General features: G+C 54.8%; 1 protein-coding gene across 6 annotated transcripts in view; it reads right to left on the bottom strand.

Moving 5' to 3' along the window:
- The window catches only part of ERI3 (ERI1 exoribonuclease family member 3), a 130,776-nt gene that overhangs the window by 8,823 nt on the left and 99,667 nt on the right, over nt 1-22,286 (bottom strand). For 5 of the 6 annotated variants that reach the window (XR_008616553.1, XM_007118089.4, XM_007118087.2 and 2 more), the window contains one exon: nt 16,392-16,491. The exons of the other annotated variant lie outside the window; for it this stretch is intronic. Coding sequence is in view for 4 of the 5 variants with exons in the window: in XM_007118089.4 (XP_007118151.1) it covers nt 16,392-16,491 (100 nt within the window). In the remaining variant the exon portion in view is untranslated. The remainder of the gene's footprint in view (nt 1-16,391; nt 16,492-22,286) is intronic. 6 annotated transcript variants of the gene reach the window in all.

The following is a 22,286-nucleotide window of genomic DNA, read 5'->3' as shown; positions in this document are numbered from 1 at the left end:
CAGATAAAAGTGCCTGATAACCTAAGGCAAAGTGAAGGGGACCTGGCCTGGGAGGGGACAGGGGAAGAGGTGGCCACTGAGAACAGCTGAGCACCTCTGCCGTACTTGGCAGCCACTTCTGCCCCAACCGAGCTCCCATCTGACCCTGTCCCTAGGGGTCTCCTGTGGGACTGTCTTCTGGGGGTCCTTGAGTGGCTCCAACAGGAAGGTGACAGGGCTTCACACCCTTCCAGAGTGGCCTGACCAATCAGGGCAGATTCTTTCCAAAATGGAGACACAGGGATAGGGAGAGGTTAGGCTACTTGTGTGTATGCCCCAGGCACCTGTGACCTGGCCCAGACCCATGTGCCAGCAGCATATCTGAGGCCTTTCCTGTGAGCATGTGCTATCAATCCAGACCACGGCCACCTCCTTCCTGAGAGCCCTGCCTGTCACAGCCTCTACATCCTGTCCTTTGAGAAACTTGCCGCCAGCCTCTTGTTCTTTGACCTCAGCACTAACAACCATCTCCATTATATCTTATTTTCACCCATTTCCACAGTCACACCCTCCACCTTGTTAACATCCTCCACTGTGCTACCTTTGAAATGTTAAATTCAAATATTCCCAGTTACTGACGATAATATGCTTTTTCTTTCATCTCACTGGAACCTCGAAACCATTTATATCCCTAATATCTCCAGATACCCTCCTGTGTTCACCTTTTTCCCCGTCCACTTTTGACTGCTTACCCAACAGCCACTCTCCTTCTGCGAAGCTGGCAGAGCCCGCTCCTCCCTCCCTGACCAAGGGAAACCTCCGCGGTCTGAGCCATTTGGGGGGATCCTACCCCCTTGCCAGCCATGGGTTTAGGAGTGGCCAAGTGTTCTGGCTACTGGGATATGACGGTAAGTTTGCTGAAAGACCTTCAAGGAAAATTTCTTCACTCTTACGAAGAGAACCATGAGGGGAAAATAGTCCTGTATATTCTGCTGGATGTTTTCATGTCTGCACATAATGTCTGGGACTGCAGAAGCCATAGTCCAACCTTGAGGGGAGTTAGCCTGTGAAGAACATGCTGAAGATAAAAGAACAGAACAATGGAAAAAAAATCTGGGTCCTTGATGACATTGCTGAGATGCTGAATTAACCAACCCTAGGATCACCTTACCTTTTGTGAGGGAATAAACCCTCTTATTATTTAAGATTTAAATTGGGTTTTCTTTTTCTTGTAGCCAAAAGCTTACTAACATACAGAATGTAAAGGCAGGAAAGAGAATGACAAAACAAATGAAGGGAGGCAAAGGGCAATGAGGACACTATTTCAGGCTAGGAAGCTGGTAACCCTTGTTATGCTCTCTTAAAACATTTGCTCAGGGCTTCCCTGGTGGCGCAGTGGTTAAGAATCCGCCTGCCAATGCAGGGGACACGGGTTCGAGTCCTGGTCCGGGAAGATCCCACATGCCGCAGAGCAACTAATAAGCCCATGCGCCACAACTACTGAGCCCGCATGCCACAACTACTGAAGCCTGCGTGCCTAGAGCCCATGCTCCGCAACAGGAGAAGCCAGCTCAATGAGAAGCCCGTGCACCGCAACGAAGAGTAGCCCCCGCTCGCCGCAACTAGAGAAAGCCAGCGCGCAGCAACAAAGACCCAACGCAGCCAAAAATAAATAAATTTATAAAACAAACAAACAAACAAAAAAAACATTTGCTCAAATTGTCTCCTGCTGTATCTCAGGACACAGGCCATGTTACCATAAAGGCTAAAAGAGTCAAGTTTAGGTGGGAACCCAGGTGAAAACAGAGGGAAGAAAATACAGCTTTACAGAGAAAGGATTTTTATGTCTCTGACTTGCAATTTAAGTTGACTTTTTCAAAGTCCGACGGCAACACAAAATCATGAGACTCAAGGCTTCTTTCTCCCCTGCCCTTCTTAGCATGTCGTTTCCAATTTCCAGGTTATCTTATGTTCCAAAATGGCTGCTGAAGCTCCAATCATCACGTCCACATTTTAGGAAAGAGGAAGAAGGAAAAAGCAAGAATAATGTACTTTCCAGCTAAGTCATTTCCCTTTCAGTATTGTTCCTGGAGGACCCACGCACTTTTCCTTTTATCTCACTAGCCAGAACGCAGAGACATAACCATACCCAGCTGTATGAGAAACTAAAAAAAAAAAAAAGTAGTCTTTTAACTGGGTACACCCTGCTGCCCCTAATTATCCAGGGGCTCTATTTAGTGAGGAAGAAGGTCAATGGCTATTGGGGACATACCAAGCAGTTTCTGTCCTAGCAACATAACTGATACACCTCGCTTTGGAGCTTGGATTCCATGGTCCATCATCTTAGTCCTTTCTTGCCAATCGTCTCAACTCTCTTGCTCCCCTTTTCTCCCACCACCCTTGCCTGGAAAAACCCAAACACTGCCTTCTCTATGCTTACATCTGGGCTGAGTGTGACTAGAGAAAACTAAAACCTTACAGATTCACGCAACTCACAAAATCATAGTCACCACCCTCAGCTGGGTGTATAAAACCGCCCCATTCCCTATGTGCCGGATCAATGCGCATGCTCTCTCTCCCTTTCTCGCTAGTTCAATTTCCAACTTTCTCTACTTTCCAAAACTCTCAAACTCCCTACCCCCAACATCGCCCTGACCCTCTTACCCACACAACCTCATCTCCTACTTCACAGGAAACACAGACGCCACACCCCTGCACCTGTGCCAGTCCTCACCTTTCATCCTGATACAAGAGAGGAACTGTCCTGATGTCACTTCTGAAGCCTATCCCCCGACTCCACCTGGTTTCTGGAGTCTAACCCGACTGCCTTCTCAGGGGTCTTACTTTGTGAGTAACCCCTTTTCTCTCTGATACAGCTTCAGTTGCTTCTTCTGCACTGGTTCCTTCATGTAAACATGTAAATATATTAAATCTCTCCCATCTTTAAAAACAAGCTCCCTTTAATTCCTTTTCCCTTTTCCCATGTGGCTAAGACCCAATCTTTCCTCCTTTTCGTAGCCAAAGGTCTCATTTCCTCCTTTCCCACCCCGCGATCTGATTTCCCCCAGCAGCGCCTTACCAAACTGCTTTCTCTAACAGTCTATACGGCCTCATGGGGCTGAAATCCAATGGAAGCTTTTCAGGTTTACATCAACCCAGTGGACTGACTCATGCCTTGAAACTCTTCCCTCGGTTTCAGTGACAACACCTTTTCTCCACTACCATCCTCCAGCTCCCCTGTCCGTGCCTGCCTTTTCTCCTGACTACCCCTAAGAGGTGGGTGTTGCTCAGAGTGGTCGTTGGCCTTCTTCCCTTTTTACTCTCTGCACTCTCCCTGGGCAAACTTATCCACTCCTAAGCTTTACCCATAGTTTCTAAACCTGTATTCCTACTACCACCATCCTGGTCCAGGGCACCACCCTCCCTCAACCAGGTGACATTAGTGCCCCTGCCAATCTCCTCTATAGCATCCTTCTAAGCCACAAATCTGGTCATTTCACTGCCTGTCTTAAACCCATTCAATGATCCTGGAACTGAAAAAGGACATCAGTAGAAACGCTGGTGAAACTGAAGTAAGGCCTTTCGTTTAGTTAACAGGAAAGTAATACCAATGTTAATGGCCTGGTGCTGATAGTTGTACTATGACTGGGTAAGATGTTAACACTAGGGAAAGACGGGTAAGAAAGGCTTCTGCAAATGTAAAATGAGTTCCGAGTAAAAAGTTTAAGAGTTAATAATTAAAACGACAACCATCACCACCACTTCCAACGGTGCCTCACTGCTCTCAGGATAGCATCCAAACTTCTACACTAAGTTCTGGGGTGTCCCCCTCGGGCCTCATCTTTCCCACTCTCCTGTTGGACCGCAGAGTTCTGGCTCTTCTCCCTCATGTGTTTTTTCACGTGCTCTTCCTTCTGCCTGGGAAGCTCCTCCTCCACTTCTCAGCTGGAGTGCCCCCTCGTCTATCCTGAGGGATGGAGGCTTGCTGTGGCTTCCTGAGGTGCCTTAACTGCGCCCCCATGTAGGCGTTAGGAACCCCTTCTGTGTGTTCCCACAGCACCCATGTTCCTCCATGTGACTGCCTCTGTCACTCCCTGCTGGACCATAAACCCTTTGGGGGCACTAAGGTTACCTCAACAGAGGCCCTCAGTAAATATGTATTAAGGGTAGGGAAGGAAGGACTGGAGGAAAAGAAAGAGGGAAGGGTGGAGGGACAAGATCACAGGTCAGCCTACTCCAGCCCTGACATCTGCCACCTGAAGCCCAGACAGGCCCAGGCCCTGCAAATCAGTCACGGTCCTTCCTCAGATTCCAACGTGCCGGTGGCTGCAGCCCCTTCCCCACTTCCACTCCTTCCTAGTACCTTCATTTCCTCAGGAGCTGCTGTGCCAGGAGACTGGCTGGGACCTGAGCTCTCAAGTGACCTGGCCAGCCTGTCCTGAACCAAGACATCTGGGGGCAGAAGTTGTGGTGCTGGGGCTCCGTACTCCCCGCCAATGATGCCCTGGAGAAGGGCCTGGCGATGCCTGGGGACTCTGGGAGTGGGGCTGCCCTCCCTAAGCCCAGTCCCACCTGGTAAATATTTCATCCTCAAGCTGCTCAGCTAATCCCTATTAATTTCAATACCGCTGCCTTGCCTGTCTCAGCTCCCAATGCATTATTTATCCCCTTTGTTTGTTTGTCGCTAACAGGTGGGCCCCAGCGGAGGCGCTGACTGGGGACAAGCCCACTCCATCACAGTGTGGCTGTGAATTAATCATGAGGACTAATGGGAACCACCTCAGCTCCAGGCACTTCCCTAGCCCCCTCCCCCTGCCCTGGCACCCAGGGGTGGGCGGGGCCATCTCAGCTCCATTTAACTCAATTCAAAACAACACATTTTACTCACTATCTACCCACAAAAGTCAGACACTATGTTATGCTTTGGGGATACAAACTGAACAAAACAGACATAAATTCCTGCCCTCAGGGAACTTACAATCTAGTTGGGGAGAGAGGCACTAAACAACTTCTTAATGAGGACTGTGACGGGCTGCTCCAAAGGGGGAGTGCACAGAGGAGGGGCGCTGACCAAGGCTACGAGTCAGGAAAGCTTCCTTGAAAAGCAAACTGAGCTGGGCTCTACAGGAGGAGCGGGACTTGATTAGGCCAAGGGTGGGAATGGGGGCTCCCAAGGAAAATAAAGCCACGTGGGAAGGCCCTGAGGTGAGCGAAGGCATGGCAGGTTCCAGAAAATGAGGGAGGGCATTGTGCTGCCACACACGGGGCACGAGGAGAGAGGCTTGAGAAAGGAGCACTCTTCTCCCTGAATGACCAGCATCTGTCCCGGCGGATTAGCACAGAGTCCTCCTGAACACCCGGACACAAGCACACACTCACACCACCTCTGCCGACTTGAGCAACATCTGATTGCCTGACCTTGCGCCTGCGACACCGGAGAGGCGGTCAAGATTATGATCCTTCAACTGCACAGGTCAGGAAACTCAGGCAAGCATCTGGCCTGGAGGCTTCTGAGGGGGCCAGTGTGTGCCTGTGGCAGGCCAGGGCTGGGGACACCGACCGGCCTCAGCCACAATGCTCACATCACCTCCCAGGAAGGAACCTGCCTCACCTCTGAAAACCCAGCACTGGACGGGGCACCCACAAGACGCCAGCAAACACCTGCTGAGTGAATGACCGCACAAGAGCGAATCTCTCTCTGGGGAGATCCTTCCCCAGAGATCTAAATAGACGGAACGAGCTAACCTGTACGCAGGGTGTTAGAGTACTTTCACAGTAAGCCTCACGGTAAGCCTGAGAGGTAGGACCCATCATCAGCCCCATTTTAAAGAGGAAGAAACAGAGGCCCTGGACGGTGAATGACTTACCCAGGACCACACAACCTGAAGTGATGGGCCATAACCAGGATGAGGTCAGCCTGGCTCCAGGCTCCCGCATATCCATAGATCTAACCCCTCTGTGGGGGCATTTCCCCAGGGATCTCCCTTCGTGACTCCAGGAACCCTAGTTCTTGAGGACAATCCTAAAAGGCACCTTGTTTATGAACCAAGTGTAGCTCTGCCAGGGCAGAGACCTCATTGTGCACATGATCAGGGGTGTGTAATTCTATTCAAAGTGGCCACTTTGAAAATCCATGTGTCTCCAGGCTCTCCGTCCATCATGGTGTCAAGTCCTGGAGCAGAGGCATCCGTCAGCGCCTCCCAACGCCATGGTCTGTGTGCCCGCACGCCTAATCCCTCCCATGCGCCTGTCCTTGGCTGCGCCTGCCCTTGGCTCGGGGCTCCTCTGGCAGCACTGCCCCACCCTGTGAGAAGGCTCAGGCTAGCCTGCCTGCTTGGCCCAGCCTTACCCCTGCCTTCAGGCTAGCCTGACTGCCGGGCCCCACCCCTGCCCCAAATGCCTCCTCTGCCCTACCGGGTCTCTGTTCTCTTGGAGCTAGGCAGCCAGCGTGGAGGCAGCCTCGATAACTCGCTAACGTGCTGCCCATGCTGTTCTTAAAAATTTATGACTGTGCAACATGAAAAATCCGGCTGAGGAGCCGTCATTAGCGGCGCTGCCTCCCTCCCCCACCAGGGCCGCCCTCGTAAATTGAGATTTATGGCTGCAGCAGGCGGGGCGGGGGCGCGTGCAGACGGTGAGGATGCTGTGGCGGAGACAGGCAGAGGCCGATGAGGCCGCGATGGGGCCGGGGGCTCCCCCCTGCGGCAGCTCCGGTTCATCGCAGTCTGCGGAGATACCTACCGAGAGTAACGTCTGGCCTGGGGTGCTGGCCTAGCGCGGATGCTGATTACGTTTAGCAGTCGGACTCCAGAGGGAGGAGCCAGTCCTATGCCAATCACTGGCTCCTTGAGGTGTAGGGCCAGATCCTGAAGTCCAGGGGCAAGGAAGCAAGGGCCTCTTAGTAGGATGACTTTGGGAGGGGGAAGGTTGGACCTAGGGAGGAAGGATCATCCTTGCTGGGGTCGCAGGGCCTGGGCCCCCCAGAGTCAGCTTCTCCAACCAGAAACATCTAGTTTGGGCTGTGACTGTGGTATCCCAACCAGAGAATTGAAGGGGAGGGAGGGAGGAAGGAGGATGCCAGGACCCTTCCCTTCCCTCTCCTTTCTCTGGTAAGAAGGGCCAATGGAGAGGATGTTAAAGGCAGGAGGGCAAGGACTGGATCAGTCACAGAGCCTCCCCTGACAGAGGCCAGGCTGGGGCTGAAGAGGAGAGGAGGTGAGCCCATGAGGCTGCTGCCCACCCCCCAACCCCCGCAGGCCCTCCCGATTACCTCCCCTCTGCCTCCCCCCCCTGCTCACTTAGCCCTGTCAGCCAGGCCATTATGAAATTGGGGTTTCATTTACAGACTAATTAAACATTACAGCTTGTTCACAATTACAACGCGGGGATGAGGGAGTAACTAATTACGGAAGAAATGAGCTAACATTTATCTCTGCTCCCACCCTCCCTCTACCCACTGCCGCCCGCCCCCACCCCCGCCCCAATCTGGCTTCCTCCCACTCTCTGGTCAGTACCAGCTCTCAAGGCTTATTACCTAGGATGGGGGACTGGAAGGGTACCCACCCACCCTAGACACCAGGTTGGGCTGCGGTTCCCAGCTACCCCAGCGGAGGGGCTTAGCTCCCAGAGCCCTGCCACCAGAGACAGTCAGGGCTTTTGTGCAAGACCCTGTGGGTGTAAGGACCCTGTGATGGCACGTGTGGCCCTCATATGGGGGGTGGGGACCTGCTCTGGTGTATGACTGTGACAGCACTGTGGAGCCATGTGGCTCTATGTATCTTTATCTTGTGGGGCAAGGTTTTGCTGTGACTGCTGCAGACAAAGATTTGTGTGATGGGGTATGAGTGTGAATGATCCATGCCCTAACCCCCAAACCCCCAGGGCAGAATAGGAAAGAACCAGGCAGCTGCAGGAGGTGATGGTCTAAGCGGGCCTGGGATGTGGCCCTGGCAGCTCCAGGACCAAATCCCCACTGGCAACCTTATTCACTCCCTCAGAAGCAAGAGAGGCAAGCAGGGTTACCCTGCCCTAGGGCTCATCTCGTCCCTGTCCTCGGGCTGGCCTTGGCTTCTGGCCAGATGCCCTCCTGGGGCCCAAGGAGCCTCCTGGGGGCCTGGGGTGCCCCCTGTGGGCAGGAGTCCTGGGGTCTGGCTGGCCTGCTGCAGAGTTTAATAATAGTAACAGTGAGAGTAAGCGTTTCCATCCGTCCTGCCTTTGGGCAGAAGAAGAAAGGAAAGAGGAGGGAGAGGAGGGAGTGGAGGGAGCGGGCTGAAGGGAGGCTTTGAGGCCTCAGAACTCACATCAAACGGCCGGATCTGGGCCTAATTGTCTGACCCCTGCCCCTGCCTTCAATCAGCTCTGCGGCTCCCCGCCCGCCCCTCGCCTAACTAGCAGCCATGTTCTCCTCATTAGGACAAGCTCCCCTTGCACACATGTCCCCGGACATGTCCCCAGCACTCCCAGCTCCCAACCCTGCCTGGTGGGAGTGTACAGCGGGGACCCAGTTTTGGCGGGGCTCCTGGGACAGCTATTCCCTCAGCCACAGCTGGCTGGCCTGAGCGGCTCAGCACCTCTCCCTGAGCTGCAGGGTCCTGGATGCCACGTGCTGTGACATATCCCTGGGCTGGCTCAGCCGCTGGGTGCATTCTGTCCTCTGTGTGTCCTTCTCGCTACAGCCCAACTGTCTCAGACACACAGCTCCTGAGGGCAAGATGCATTTGAATCCTGTCCCCTTCGGGCTGGTTCAGCTGTTTCAGCCCGGCAGGGGGTCTGGTCTGGGTCAGGGTCTGTGTTCAGAGACTAGGAGCTGAAGGAACTTGTCTGCCTACTGTGCAAGGGTGGTTCCCTTAAACAGATCCAGGCTTGGCGATGTGTGAGTGTGTGAGTGTCTGCGGCTGGCGGCATGGCAGTGAGGCAGGAGAGCTTGGTGGTTAAGAGCTCTGACCCTAGAGAGATGTGTGTTTAAATTCTAGCTCTCCCGCTTCCTTGCCCTGCTGCCTTGGGTGCATGACAACCTTCTTGAGCCTCAGTTTCCTTATATACAGTAGAGGTGACAGCCCCAATCTCACAGGGTTTGGGAATTCAATGAGATTGCAGACATAAAGTCCTCTGTACTACATCTGGCACTCAGCAAATCTTGTGGAAGGATACAGGTGTGGATGGCGGATTCAGACCAGACCAAACAAATTCCCTTCTCCACAGGCCACAGGCCTCGCTTTGTCCAGCTGGGTCAATAGTGTCAGGGACAGAAGGAGCTGTGAAGAAGGGTCCAGAGCCCTGCAGAAAAAAAGAGCAGCTCCCAGGGGACCCAGCTGATACCAGGGGCAGAAGCACCAATGCTGAAACCAAAGCTTGGGGGCACGAATGTCACACAGCAGTTTCAGGTGGGAGGGGCAGGGGCCCAGCTTAAGGACTGTCAGGTGGCTTGAGGTCAGATAAGGTAGGTTAGTAGGGCTGGTCCATGAGGTATGGATCGTTCCTTGAGTACTGTGGGCTTGGAAGGAGGGAATGCTGTGAACACCACTGGAGTGAAGGCTGACTAGACTGCTCTAGGTATTAATTCTCAGGGTACCAGACCTGTACAGGATTGGGGGAAGGGCTGGCCCTGGTCTGGGCCCTGACATTGTCTCTCACCTTAAACCAGTGGTAATGACTTGCAAATATTGATGAAAACACAAACTACAGAGACTGTGTTTTTCGGAGAGTGAAGGTGGGGAGAGGGGATAAGGAGGAAAATAAACTGAAATGAAGTCCGGTTATCTCCCATCTGTGGCTGCTCCTAATCCCCCAGCCCAAAGGAATCCAATGCAGCCCCTTATCTGCCCTGTCAATCACTCCATCACCACCCAGTGCTTGATGGGCACCGCACGCCCTCGCACACACTCAAGCACATGCTCACACATGCACACACACGCACACACTCACTCCAACTCTTGCTCCAACACTCCTGCCCACCCCCAGCCCATTACTCCTCTGAGTAGGAGCAGCCAGCACGCAGGTCCTGCCAGATGGATGCAATTTGCATAATATCAGCAGCGGAGGCTGCAAGATCACCAGGGGTCAGGGCGCTGACATCCCCGCACAGTCTATCTGCAAGTGCTAATTTGGCCAGCATTGATCTGTCTTTCTGATTTCTTTGTCATTTACGTCTGCGATGGTTTGACAGGAGATACAGAGAGAGACAAGGCGAGGCCAAGCCAGGCCTGGGGCTAGGAAGGTAGGGAAACAAAGATTGTACTTCCCAGTGCATCTCACACACACAGAACACACACAGACATACACCAGAACCTCCTCCATCTATCTGTCACTACACTCAGCCATCCGTCCATCCATTTTTCCATCTGTAGTTGCTCCTGAAGACTAGAGCCTGGTATCTGGCAAGGACCAGTTCCTCAGATGTCCCTGGACTCCAAGGGTGCCAGCTCAGGGGGGAAGCCGTGAGCAGCCCTGAGCACTAATGCAGGCAGGCCAGTGGAGGCCCTGTCAATGCCTGGAGACTTATCCCTCCTTGTGGCTGGCCATCCCCTGGCTCCTCACTTTCTCTGGGACACACTAGAAAGAACTGGACGGGGCGGAGAGGCGGGGGGTGGTGTAGGGGAGTGGTAGTGCTGGGGAAACAAGCACACTCCAGCTGTCTCTGATGCCTCCTCATAAGGCAGCTGTGCTGACTCCTCCCCTCCCAGTCCTGAAGATGGCCAAAGCAGGGGGGAGGGGGAGAGGCACCCCTCTGCCTCTCTGGGACAGGGCTATCATGTCTGCAGAAGCCTCATATCAACTCTTCACCACCCTCAGGTCATCCAAAGCCCAGACTGGGCTCTGGCTGATTCTGAAGCCCCCTAGCTCAGCCAGGAAGCCCAAGATCAGATCGGGTCTGCATCCTACCTGCTGGACCCTTGGCCAGAGTCCCCACATTCTCCCCTCGGGAGGAGGGTTCACCACAGGGATGGGGACGCTGCCTGGGCAGGAGATGTCATGGGGGAGGGGAGGGGAGGAGAAGATGGGAATTCTGGGAAGGAAGAGCCCACTGCAGAGAGGTGGGCATGGTCACTCTGTCAAGGGAGGCAGAGGGGCTTGAGCCTTCCAAGGGTGCCCCCCAGTGGCTCTGTCTTCACCCCACCTCTTTCCCTCACCCACGGCAGCAGGAGCAGGTGATCAGAAGGAACTCCCTGCTGGGCAAGAGGGGGGCTGGCGTTTGGTGTGTGCTAATCCCGGGCCGAGGTCTTCAGAGGGACCGGGGAACTTCAAGGAGGGAAAGGCAGAGCTGTACTGCAGACGAGCTCATTAGCCAGCACCCCACCCCCCCACGAGGAGGAGGGCGGGCAGCCCAGGGAGCGCGGCAGCGGAGGCGGCAGAGAAAAGGCTGTCACTGTCCTTTCTTCCTTTTGGTACAAGCATCTCCCTGAACCGACGATTCTCCTGCAGTGACACCTCTCACGGGCGCTAATGAGATCCGTGTCACAGAGCTAATGTGCTCTGACTGGACTCTGATAGACACCCCACTCCTTCAGGGGAGCCCACAGGCCAGCACTGCCCCCCAGGGCCAGGCCCCACCTGCCACCTGCCAGCCTGCTCTCTTGCCAAACTGTGCTGGGCAGCAAGCTCCTGAGAGAGCCCACCTGGTGTCGGGCCATCCGTCTCACCTGGAGCCTTTGGGACCCCCAGTCCCTGAGCAGAGAGGGTTAAGCAGCCAGGGCAGGACCACCCAGTTGGGCACCAGGGAAGGTTCCGACTGTTCTCTCCGCCTGTGACACCAGCAGTCTGTGGGGCCTCCGTGTCCCAACAACAGAGGAAATCTGACATTTCCCGTGCAGACTTCCAAAAAGAACGAAGGGAAGGAGGCCCAGGCCCCGCCCTTAGAGAGGTCAAGTACGTAGGGCCTGATCATTACCTATAACTGGGGTCCAGGGATGTATTCTGTGAGCTCACAGTAGGAGGGCCAGGCAAGATCCCCAGAGGCGGGGGCCCCTGGAATATGGGCAGGATTTTCCTGGGCCACGAGGTGGACAGCAAACAGAAATCACAGTGCAGAACTAACTGTCGGGGTCAGGAGCAGGCCGGAAGCCAAGTGTTAGGGCCCTGGCTCCAAGGGCGACTGTAGCAGGGTGAAGGGTGGAGATGCCCCTGCCCCTTTCTTCCTCAGGTGCTGCTACTGAAGATTGCCAAGATCTGTGTGTTTTACACGACACTGAGGGAAATGCAGACGTGAGCTTGTTTTCTTCCTCACCATCTCTGTTGGCAGCACAAAGCCCAAGACCAAAAAGGTGCTCCTAGTTCAGCACGGTGGTGAGAACACAGGCTTTGTGCTCAGGTGGACCTGGGTTTGAATCCTGGCTCCTCAGTTCAACTGCCTGTGTGACCTCAAGCAAGTCACTTAACTAAGCCTGAGCCTCCCAATCTGTAAAATGGGAACGATAATGCCTGCCTTCATGAGAGTGTTAAAATTAAATTAGCGCCCCCAGATAATGTGAATGCCGTGCTGACCACTTGCTGAAATGAAAGAAGGCCCACTCAGCAGTCCCCTCTGGAGGCTGCCCTGCCTCGGAAGCCGCCCGAGCCAAGAGCGCTGACGGAGCCCGCTGACCCAGCCAGTCAGCAGTCCTCCAAATGTGCAGTCCCCTCACCTACAACCTGCTCCATGCCACCCTGCTCACCAGGCTCCCAAGGGCAAATCCACCCCCCAGGAGGAGGCATTCCTCCCCGACCACGAGCCCACTCAGACAGCCCCCGAGCCCCCTCTCTGCCCGGAGCTCCATCCCAGAACCCTACCTCTTCCTCAGTCCCCAGGGCCAAGCCCTCACCCCATCCTGGCGACCGTACCTGTGAGCTGGGTGGGGGCAGGGACCTGTGGCTGTCATCTCCCAATGCGCACGTTCAGCACCTACCACAGCTCCTGACACACGGTAGGTGCAAGGCAGACGTCCACCACCTCCCTCCCCATGACCACTGCCGCATGCCTTATTACACATACACCCCGACGCCTGTGGCCTCCCCTTCTGCGATTTCTCCTCACTAGTCCTCCCTATACAAACTCTCAGATGGTGCTGACTGGAACCCAACTCTGACCAGGTCACTCCTCTACCCAAACACCCTACGGCTCCCCCTCAAACAGCTCAGCGGGGCGCACCGATCCCAGCGGGCCCCTCCCTTCCACAGCCTAGGCCCCTGCCCTGCCCGGCAGCCCAAGCCTCCAGCACGCCTGCCCCCTTACTCTGTCAGCACCTCCTCCACCCCAATGCTCAGCAGGAGTCCCCGCCAGGTAGGCCCCACAGGCTTCCCCTGCCACACATACCTTAGAAGGAGACTCAGAAGATCCCTCCAGGGCCCAGGGTCATCGGTGACCTGCACACCCCGCCACTGCCCCCCACGGCATTGTGGGAGAAGCCAGCAGCTCCTGGAGAGGGCCAGGCTGTGGGATCTGCAGAGCCCTTACCCAGCGTCACCAGTGCCGCCTCACCTCCCAGCAAGATACATACCACTCCCCACTTCGGGCTGGCAGCTCCTCACACAGTTAATTAGCACCATGTCACTGAGGACCAGCCTGAGTGGCCAGTGACAGGAGCTGACCCCTGACCCCAGGGCTGGGAAACAGTCCACATCAAACTCTTACAGCGCGACCCTTTTAGCACGCACAGTAACTCGGGGCACCGCCAGCTGAAGCTCATTAAAGCTGTCTCTTTGGCGCGAGGGCCATTAACCTCACCGCTCAAAACCCGCACCTCCCCTCCCCGCCTCTCCCAGCCCAATTAATGCCCTGCATCCTCCCCCCCTTCCAAGCACCCTCACCCACACCTCAGAGCCAGCCAGGAGCTGGCAGGGCAGCCCTCTTCATTCACAGATACAAGGACCAAGTGCCAGGAGTCCCCAGTGCCCTGGGGAGACCCTGGCATGGGCAGAGCGACAGAGGAGGCAGCTCCTTGAGCAGCCACTGTGTGCTCAGACCGCACAGGCCCTTCACACAGGGGACCTCGCCGAGCTTTCCCAACAGCCCCGAGAGGCAGGTAGCATTGGCCCTTGTCTTAGGTCATGGGGCCTGAACTGCTTCTGGCTCCAAAGCCCTGACTTCATTGTCACCCATAGCCTTGGGCTGTCCCCTGGGGCCCACCCAGATGGAAAAACCTTCTTCTCTGAAGAAAGAGGGAATACTTCAGGGGTCCCAACCCAGAGTCAACATGGGTGAACCAACAAGAACGACATCACTGAGTCCCAGGAGGCAGCAGAAAGTGGGAACAAGGAACCCCATCCTCTCACAAACACCCCCAGGACAGATACACAGAAGCAGGGCATCCAACTCAAGGCTGCATGGGGTGCATTAACCCAGTCCTGCCAGCCCCTCCCACCAGGCAGACTCAGTTTCTGGCAGCTCCTCCTTCCCTGGGCCAATGCAAGTCTTCTCAGTGGCCTTGGTTCTCTGGTCCCTCCCTTTCCCGTCACGCTTGCACTGATTCATCCACTCACTCACTCACTGTCCATTCATCTACCATAGCATTTGTTGATCACCTACTTAGAACTAGTGTGTACAGCACCAACTGCCTCACTGACTCTGGATCAGAGCTCTGATCCTGTCCTTATCTCACTCACAAACTTCCTGTCTCCTCAAAACCTCACAAAAAGCCACACCCTCTAACCTGGCATTCAAGGCTGGCTTGTTCCCCGTTTAATTTCTGGCCGTTTCCTAACCCAAATATCCCACTCCAGTCACGGCAAACTACCTGCAGACGTCCAAAATTATCCTCTCAGCATGTCAGGTTTCCTCCTGCCCTTGGGCTTTTGTACACACAGTTTCCCCAAAGTGGAAAACCCTTCCCCCATCTGCCTGCCTAGCAAACTCCTATTCATCCTTCAGGGATCCCCTGACTCAAGTCTCATCTTCTCTAGGAAACTTCCTGCTGACCTCCAAGGCCTATCAGCTTGCTAGGTTTGGGGTCTCCTCTAGGCTGTACGAAATAACTCCTGTGGGAGGGAACAGCAGTGGTTGTGGGGTACTCCCAATTCCCCAGGCCCGTTGACCACTTTCTCTTTCCCCCTGGACCCCAGGAGAGCCTTGGGGGCCAATAAGAATGATATGGGGCGTCCCTGAAGTCAGTGAAATGTAAATGAAGAAGTAGAAGCCACTTGGCAACTGAGGACAGGGGAAACCTCCCTTGGGGCAGCCCAGGTGTTTCTATCACGACCCTGAGTACCCTGGGTGGCAACTGCCCAGTTCAGTCTCTGTCTCCTCCCAGGATGTGAGCTCCCCGAGGACAGGAACATCCACTCAGCATGCCCAGCCCCACTAGGCACCTGTGATGTCTGCAGACAGGATCAGGGGCCAGTCTGTAGCAGGTGACTGGACCCTTTCGGTGTTATCTTGCCAGTCCCCTCCCTCCCCCTCATACCTCCCCAAAGGTACACAGGTTATGATAATGTTGTAGCACCACCCAGGGACACCCCTGCTCCTCCCCACTTGGAACAAAGCCTATGCCTGTCAAGTACCCTGCTTGAAAGCATTTGTATGCACATGTGTGCAGATGCACACACAAAGTAAGATACACAGAAATGAACAAACACACTTTCTGATGGATACACATACAGGCTGATGGTTGCTTCCATACACAGACAGGTGCCCTCAGGAAAATGTATATAGATACACTGTTACACATACACACATACAGGCATCCCTCAAAAAGATACACATACATGGACACATATAAACCCCTAGACAAACACACAGAGACATGCAGCTGAAGGTGCCATTCACACACACATACACTCACAGACACATATCCACAATGATATACAAGAAGCTAGCAGAGCCTCCAATGCCTAGAACCAGCCCCCTCCCATGCAGGAATCCCCCCTGAGGGTGCACCCCCATCTGGTACCCCAAGTGGCCCCTCCCAACCCAGGCACCGCTCAATGGAGGCTGCTGCTCCTACGGGGGAGTTCAATACCCTGTGGACAGAGCCATCGGTCAGAAGGACCCTGACTAATTAAAAGCTGGTGAGGTTTAAATAATTCATCTCCTTAACTCCCATTGATCGCCCAGTTTAGTGGCCACAGACTTGAAACAATATTAAACAGCCTTCTCTAGCTCCACGGGGGGTGGGTAAGCTGACATGTGCCCACCCCTCTGAGGACATCACCCACCAGAGATGCAGCCAAGGGCAGGATCCCTTGGCCTGAATCCAAGGCCACCTGTGACCCACCCAAAGCCCAGACCCCAGCCTCCTCTTGAATGTTGTTTTGAGAGATCCTTTCCAATGGTCAGATTCCACTCTCCCCTCACTCCACCCCCCTTCCCTGCTCCCCCCAGCTATGGAGAGCACCCTGCTGGAGGACTGAATGAGCCACGGAACCCCTCTGTGTGCCAGGGGACTCTGGCATGTGGGTAGGGGACGGACCGAGTTGCCAGGGGGATATGTGGAGGGACTGACCAATGCCGCTGTGGGGCCGGCCTATGTGTTGCAGGCTGAGGCCCTTGTTCATGTCTAGAAGTCCATTCTTGGGCCAGCAGCCCATGGCGAAGCTGTAAGCCTGGAAGACAGGAGGCAAGAGTGGTTACCAGAGGCCCTGACCCCTGACCCAATCCCATCATTCACCAACACCCCCAGCCCCCCATGTCTTCCCAGCAAGGGCTTACTCTCATCATGCCACTTCATGGGAGTCCCCTTGCTGGGTCCCCTTTCCACCAGGGCCCCCTCCAGAAAACCCCTTCCTTCTCCACAGCTCCCTTTCTCCTGGGCGTCTCCCCATCAGAGGCCCCTGGCTCCCACGGGGTGCCCCTCACCAGCCTCCTTTCTGGAGCTCCCATTTACTAAGATTCTCCTGATCAGGACCCCTCCTCTCATAGGGCATCGCTTCAACCCATGCCCCCCCTTTCCAGAGTCCCTGGCCCTCTGCTGGGCCCCCTCCCCACAGCATTACTGGTCACAAAGACTGCTGTCGGAAGGGACTTGGAGACCAATATATCCAGACTTCACTCCACAGACAGGAAAACTGAAGCCAGAGACGAGGGGGCCAACTACCTGCCTGTGGTCAAGTTGCTTTTGACCTGGAGGCAGGCCAGACTGCGGAGCTGAGTGCCACATGGGGGCTCAGCTGAGGAGGGGTAAGGTCACCTGGCCGACTCAGGCAGCTGTGAGGGGAGCACGTGAAGAGAGAGAGAGAGAGAGAGAGAGAGAGAGAGAGAGAGAAAAAGTGTGTGTGAGTGTGTGTGTGTGTGTGTGTGTGTGTGTGTGTGTGTGGTGGGGAGCAGATCTTGCTGAAGGTCAAGTGCTCACTTATGCATATTCAAAGCAGCCACCCATCGATCTGTACTTAATTGTTTTCCTGGGGTTGGGGAAGGAAGTGCTGGGGGTATCGATCTGCTCAGGCCCCCAGCACTCCATTGTCCCCCTCTGTCCCCTGGCCGCCACCCACCTCCATGGTGGGGGGGCAGGGCACACGTCAGGCCACGGACAGCACCTTCTCTTACATCCCTTACAGGCTCGATGACCAGATGTCACAGATGAGGAAACTGAGGCCAAGAAGAGACTTATAAGGGTTAGAATGCTATTAAGTGGCCCAACAGGGATTTAATTCCCGTTCAGCCTGCAAGCAAGTCCCAGGCTTCTACCAGTGGGCTTGCGAGGCTAGCTGACTCTTCAAACATTGCCCATCTCCTCACCTTAGAAGTCCCCAAACACCAGGCTGTCCTCCCAGTGGCAGGAAGGTGACAGCGTGTGGGACAGTGGTCAGTGGGAATGAAGCTTGGGTGAGTTTCCAGAAGTTGGATGGTGAGTCCACTGGTGGAACTAAGGTGACTGCTAGCCATGGTCAGGCAGGCACTGCAGAGCCCCCGCCCACCACTGGGCCCAGGAGGTCCCCATCCCACTATAGACTGCCTCCCGGTGGAAGAGTGCCCAGCATGGGGTCAAAAACGGAGGACAGGAGGCTGGACACACAGGCTGTGCCAGGACCAAGGGGCTGGGCAGAGGTCTAGTACCCTTCCTTCCCAGCTGCAGGAACCAAGCCTCAGCCCCTTGGGCACTGGGAGGCTAGGAGCCAGTGTACTTCAACCTCAGCCCCCTCCAAAGCCACTTTCCTTGACCACAGAGGTACCAGCCACAGCCCAACTTTCCAGCCAACCCTCCCACCCTTCCCCAGGCCACAGCTGTACCCACAAATCGGGGGCTGAGCGTGAGGCTCAAGGACAGGGGAGAGGACACTGGCTTGGAGCCAGGGCAGAGCTGGGACACAGGCAGCAAGGAGAACAGCCAGTGGGCGGTGCACAGCTGGAGGAGCTGCTGAGCGCGGTCAGGGCCGCGGCTGGAGCGCAGTGGGCCAGAGAGCAGTGGCGGGCTGGCTTTCAAGTACTTTAAAATCACTTACAAAGGGCGGATTAAACGATCAAAAATTCCATTTAATAGGACAAATAAAGAAATAACAATCTACTCTATCAGCCTGGAGAAGGCGAGCTGGATGGGCTTTTTTCCCCTCTAAAAAGGAAAAAGGGAAGGAAGGGGGAAAAAAAGAAGGATAATGTGTGTTTACTCAAGCAAAGAAAAAAATATTTAAGTGATGTCGGGGAGAAGATTGCAGTAACTAGTGAAGAATAACATCGTCTACTTTGCTGTCAAATCACACCCGAATTTCAGTAATAGATTCTCGGCTGACACTCAATTCAATTCGAAGGTGATCCTGCTTTATCCCAGCCCATCAAATATTAAACACTTGCATTAGCAGGTGCTGCCGCTTCCCGGCTTAAAGCGGCGGGCGGGCGGCAGGGCTGCGGAGGCCCCTCTGTTCCGCTTGCGGCTCGGGGACAGGGCAGCTCAGCGTTATCTGCACGTCATCCTGAGTCCTATCGCAGCTAAGCGGGAAGACCACTTCAGATAACATTAGGCACTTGCCCCGATGCGTCACCATGATTAGATTATTATTATAATTATGACCCCCCAAGATCTTCTGCAGATGGGGATGTGCGGAAGCGGGGTGGAGGGCAGCAGAGCCCAGGAGGGCCAGACTGGGCCTGGCTGGTCCAGGGCAAGCCGGGACCCACAGTGGGAAAACAGGGGTACCAGGCAAGGCGGTAGCCCGGTCCCGCCTGACAAATGCCTTTCAGGAAGGGCAGTCTAGCTTGTCAGAGCCGGGGCGAGATGAATTGGCGTCTCCACCGAGGCCGCGGGTGTCATGCCGCAGTTTCGTATTCCCAGATAAGGCGTGATAACCAATTGCTGCCGTGACACGGCCTCATCCAGCACTTCCTCAGGGGGGCATGGGCCGGGGGAGGGGAAGCCACGTGCACATGGGTCTGCCAAGCTCCTAATAAGAGGGATTTAATTTTTACAAATGCTGCTTCCAGCGGGGCCTTCACATACCAGCCAAAGTCCAAAATGATATTAAAAACGGTTAATTAAAACTGCTCTCCTTCAGCCTGGGCTCTCCCCCTGCTGCCCCTGCTGAGAACCCTGGCATATCTCCTCCAGGTACTGCCATGCACCTTTGCAGAGCTGAACCTTCAGACGTGACCACCTGCCTCGTGGAACCCCCCCCCCCAGGCACAGTACCAGGGCACAGACCCGCAAGCTCCCCTCAACTTCTGCTATCCCAGGTACCCCTCAGGCACAGCCAGCAGAGAGCCACCCAGAGAACACAGGGTCCTTTCACAATTTGTGCTCCTATCAATGTGTGGTCTGGATCTTGCACCTGCTGCCCCTGTGAGCCTGTACCCACATGCCCACCACCCCCAGCACTCACTTCTGAAGTCCTTCCCCTACTCCCCCCAACCCAGACATATACACCATCGAGCACGAGTACAAACACCCACCAAACTCTCCCTCAGGTGACTCAGCCCATCCTTCCATTCCCTACTCCCTTCAGGCATCCTCCCTAAGAGATTACATCCATCTGTGAATCTTAGCAGAGCCTTCCCAGGAGTCCAGCTCAGGGCAAGGTGATGTGGGCTATATCTCAGAGATTCTGGCTGAGAAGTCAAGGCTGGGACCAGAGAGCCATCAGAGCAGAAGGATTGGGGAGGCTGTCCCCTGTGGATTGCCCACAAGCACAATGGAGAAAGAGGCCCATGAGGGGTTGGAGATGGCTAGGAGAGCTTCCTGGAGGAAGTGGTACTAGAGGCACCAGGAAGAAGACACAGCAAGGACAAAGGAGATTGACAGGAGCAAGCTTGATGAGAACAGGCAAAGGCTGGGGTGTGGCTGGGGCAGTCAACGTGGGTGGAAGGAGAAAATATCTTGAGGGCTGCCTCCCAGCTCTGTGCAACACTGGCCACTGTCATCAGTCAAGGGGCCCTAATATTGTCTACCCCCTTTTCTCCCACCTACTTCCTATCCCCACTCCCTCCCTCTCTTCTGCCAGCCTTTGGGGTGTGGGGTAAGGGACCCAAAAGCTTTCTGACCCTGATCAGTGCTGGGCAGAAATTTAAGAGCCAAAGCCTGTGCCTGGGCCCCTTTCCCATGCTGGTTCCAAATTCACTGGGTGCCACTTCTCTAGCTGCACCGTTCCCAGCTACCAGGGCCCAACCTGCCCATCTGTGGCTTCCCGGCCAGAGGGTGGGGCAGGTGGAAGGATGACGGAGGAGTCCAATCCAGGGCAGGTAGAGTCGGGGTGAAAGACGCTGGGCCTCCCAAACCACCCACTCCAGCCCTGTGCCAGGCAGGCACGCACACTTTCCTTCCCCTGGGCTGCTGTAATTTCCATGCGCAGGGAAGCAGGTGCCGAGCTGTTCCCGGCTGGCTCTCCCCTCTCGCGGCTCTGCCCGCCTTGGCTGCTGCCCCATTAGCTTAGTGGCCAGCCATCTGCGACGGGCCTGCCGCGCAGCCCTGCTGTAGGCGCGGCGGGTGGCCCCCTGTGTAACAGGGAGCTTTGCCATTAGCGCCTTTAATATTCTGACACCTCAGCACAGCCTGCTATTACATGCAAACGCTGATCGCCCTGTGAAATTACATTGCTGGGCCCGCGAAATGGAATCGTGTATAATCAGCCTCCTCCATGCACTGTCAGTCCCATCACAAACACTGCGCCCGGCGGCTTACGGGGGCTTAGCAGCTGCGACAAGTGTATTGGGTTTAATAGATGAAGTAGCCCTCATCGGCAGCAGCATCAGATCCTTCAAAGAGGAAAGAAGAGGCATCGACAGCTGCTAGGGTGTCTCTGCCCACCCATTTGCTACCTTACCAGGGCCCTGAGAGTCGGGTGGACACAGAGTGGGCAGGGCAGTGGCTGGGTCTAGAACCCAGCTCAGACCACAAAGAGAAGCACAAACTGCTCTGCAACTTCCAGAAAACCCAGAGCCTGCAAGCTGGCAGCAGCATATCTGACCCATCCATCCTCCCCACGAGGTCACCCTGTGGGCCTAAGGCTGAAGGGCCATTTCCCAAGAGGAGGAACCAAATCAAATCACCTGCCTTTCCCATAAACACCCAACAGGCAAAGATATAGAGGTGATACTCTGGAGGATGGGGGGAGAGACAGTCTGACAGACATAACTACTACCTAACCTTTTCTTTAACTGGCCAACACATCTATAGTTGGTGAACCAAGTACCAAGGCAACCAATATACGTGAGGATGGCGTTCCCAGAAGCCCAGGCCTCACGGAAAGGCAGTGTGTTCAGGCTCAGGCGTTGGTTCCCAATTCTACCAATTATTAGCACCATAACTTTGGATGAGTTATTAAACCTCTCTGAGCCTCAACTTCCTGTACTATAAGATGGGATGATAGTTCTTTCTCCCCGGTATACCTGAGGTCACTCAGGAACACCCACTCCCACTGCCACCTCCAAATATTCTTGGTGCCATCACCCAAAATGCAGATTGCCTTTGAGAATGCTGGTCCTTCTCCCTTTTCCAGGTTCAGTTTAACACCGATCATGGCAGACTGTATTTTCCAGTGACTGTCATAACATTATCTTCCATCTCACATATGCTCTTCTTGCAATATGACTCTGATAAACCTGCCATCAAGAGGGGAAGTCTAGGGCTTCCCTAGTGGCGCAGTGGTTAAGAATCTGCCTGCCAATGCAGGGGACACGGGTTCGAGCTCTGGTCTGGGAAGATCCCACATGCCGCGGAGCAACTAAGCCCGTGTGCCACAACTACTGAGCCTGCGCTCTAGAGCCCATGAGCCACAACTACTGAGTCCATGTGCCACAACTACTGAAGCCCGTGCACCTAGAGCCCGTGCTCCACAACAAGAGAAGCCACCGCATGAGAAGCCCGCGCATCGCAATGACGAGTAGCTCCCGCTCGCCGCAACTAGAGAAAGCCAGCGCACAGCAACAAAGACCCAATGCAACCAAAAATAAATAATAAATTAATTAATTTTAAAAA

Source organism: Physeter macrocephalus, chromosome 3 (assembly GCF_002837175.3).
Source record: "Physeter macrocephalus isolate SW-GA chromosome 3, ASM283717v5, whole genome shotgun sequence".
Taxonomy (NCBI): domain Eukaryota; kingdom Metazoa; phylum Chordata; class Mammalia; order Artiodactyla; family Physeteridae; genus Physeter; species Physeter macrocephalus.
The sequence above is the reverse complement of the archived record's forward strand: the minus strand, read 5'-3'. Positions and strand labels throughout refer to the sequence as shown.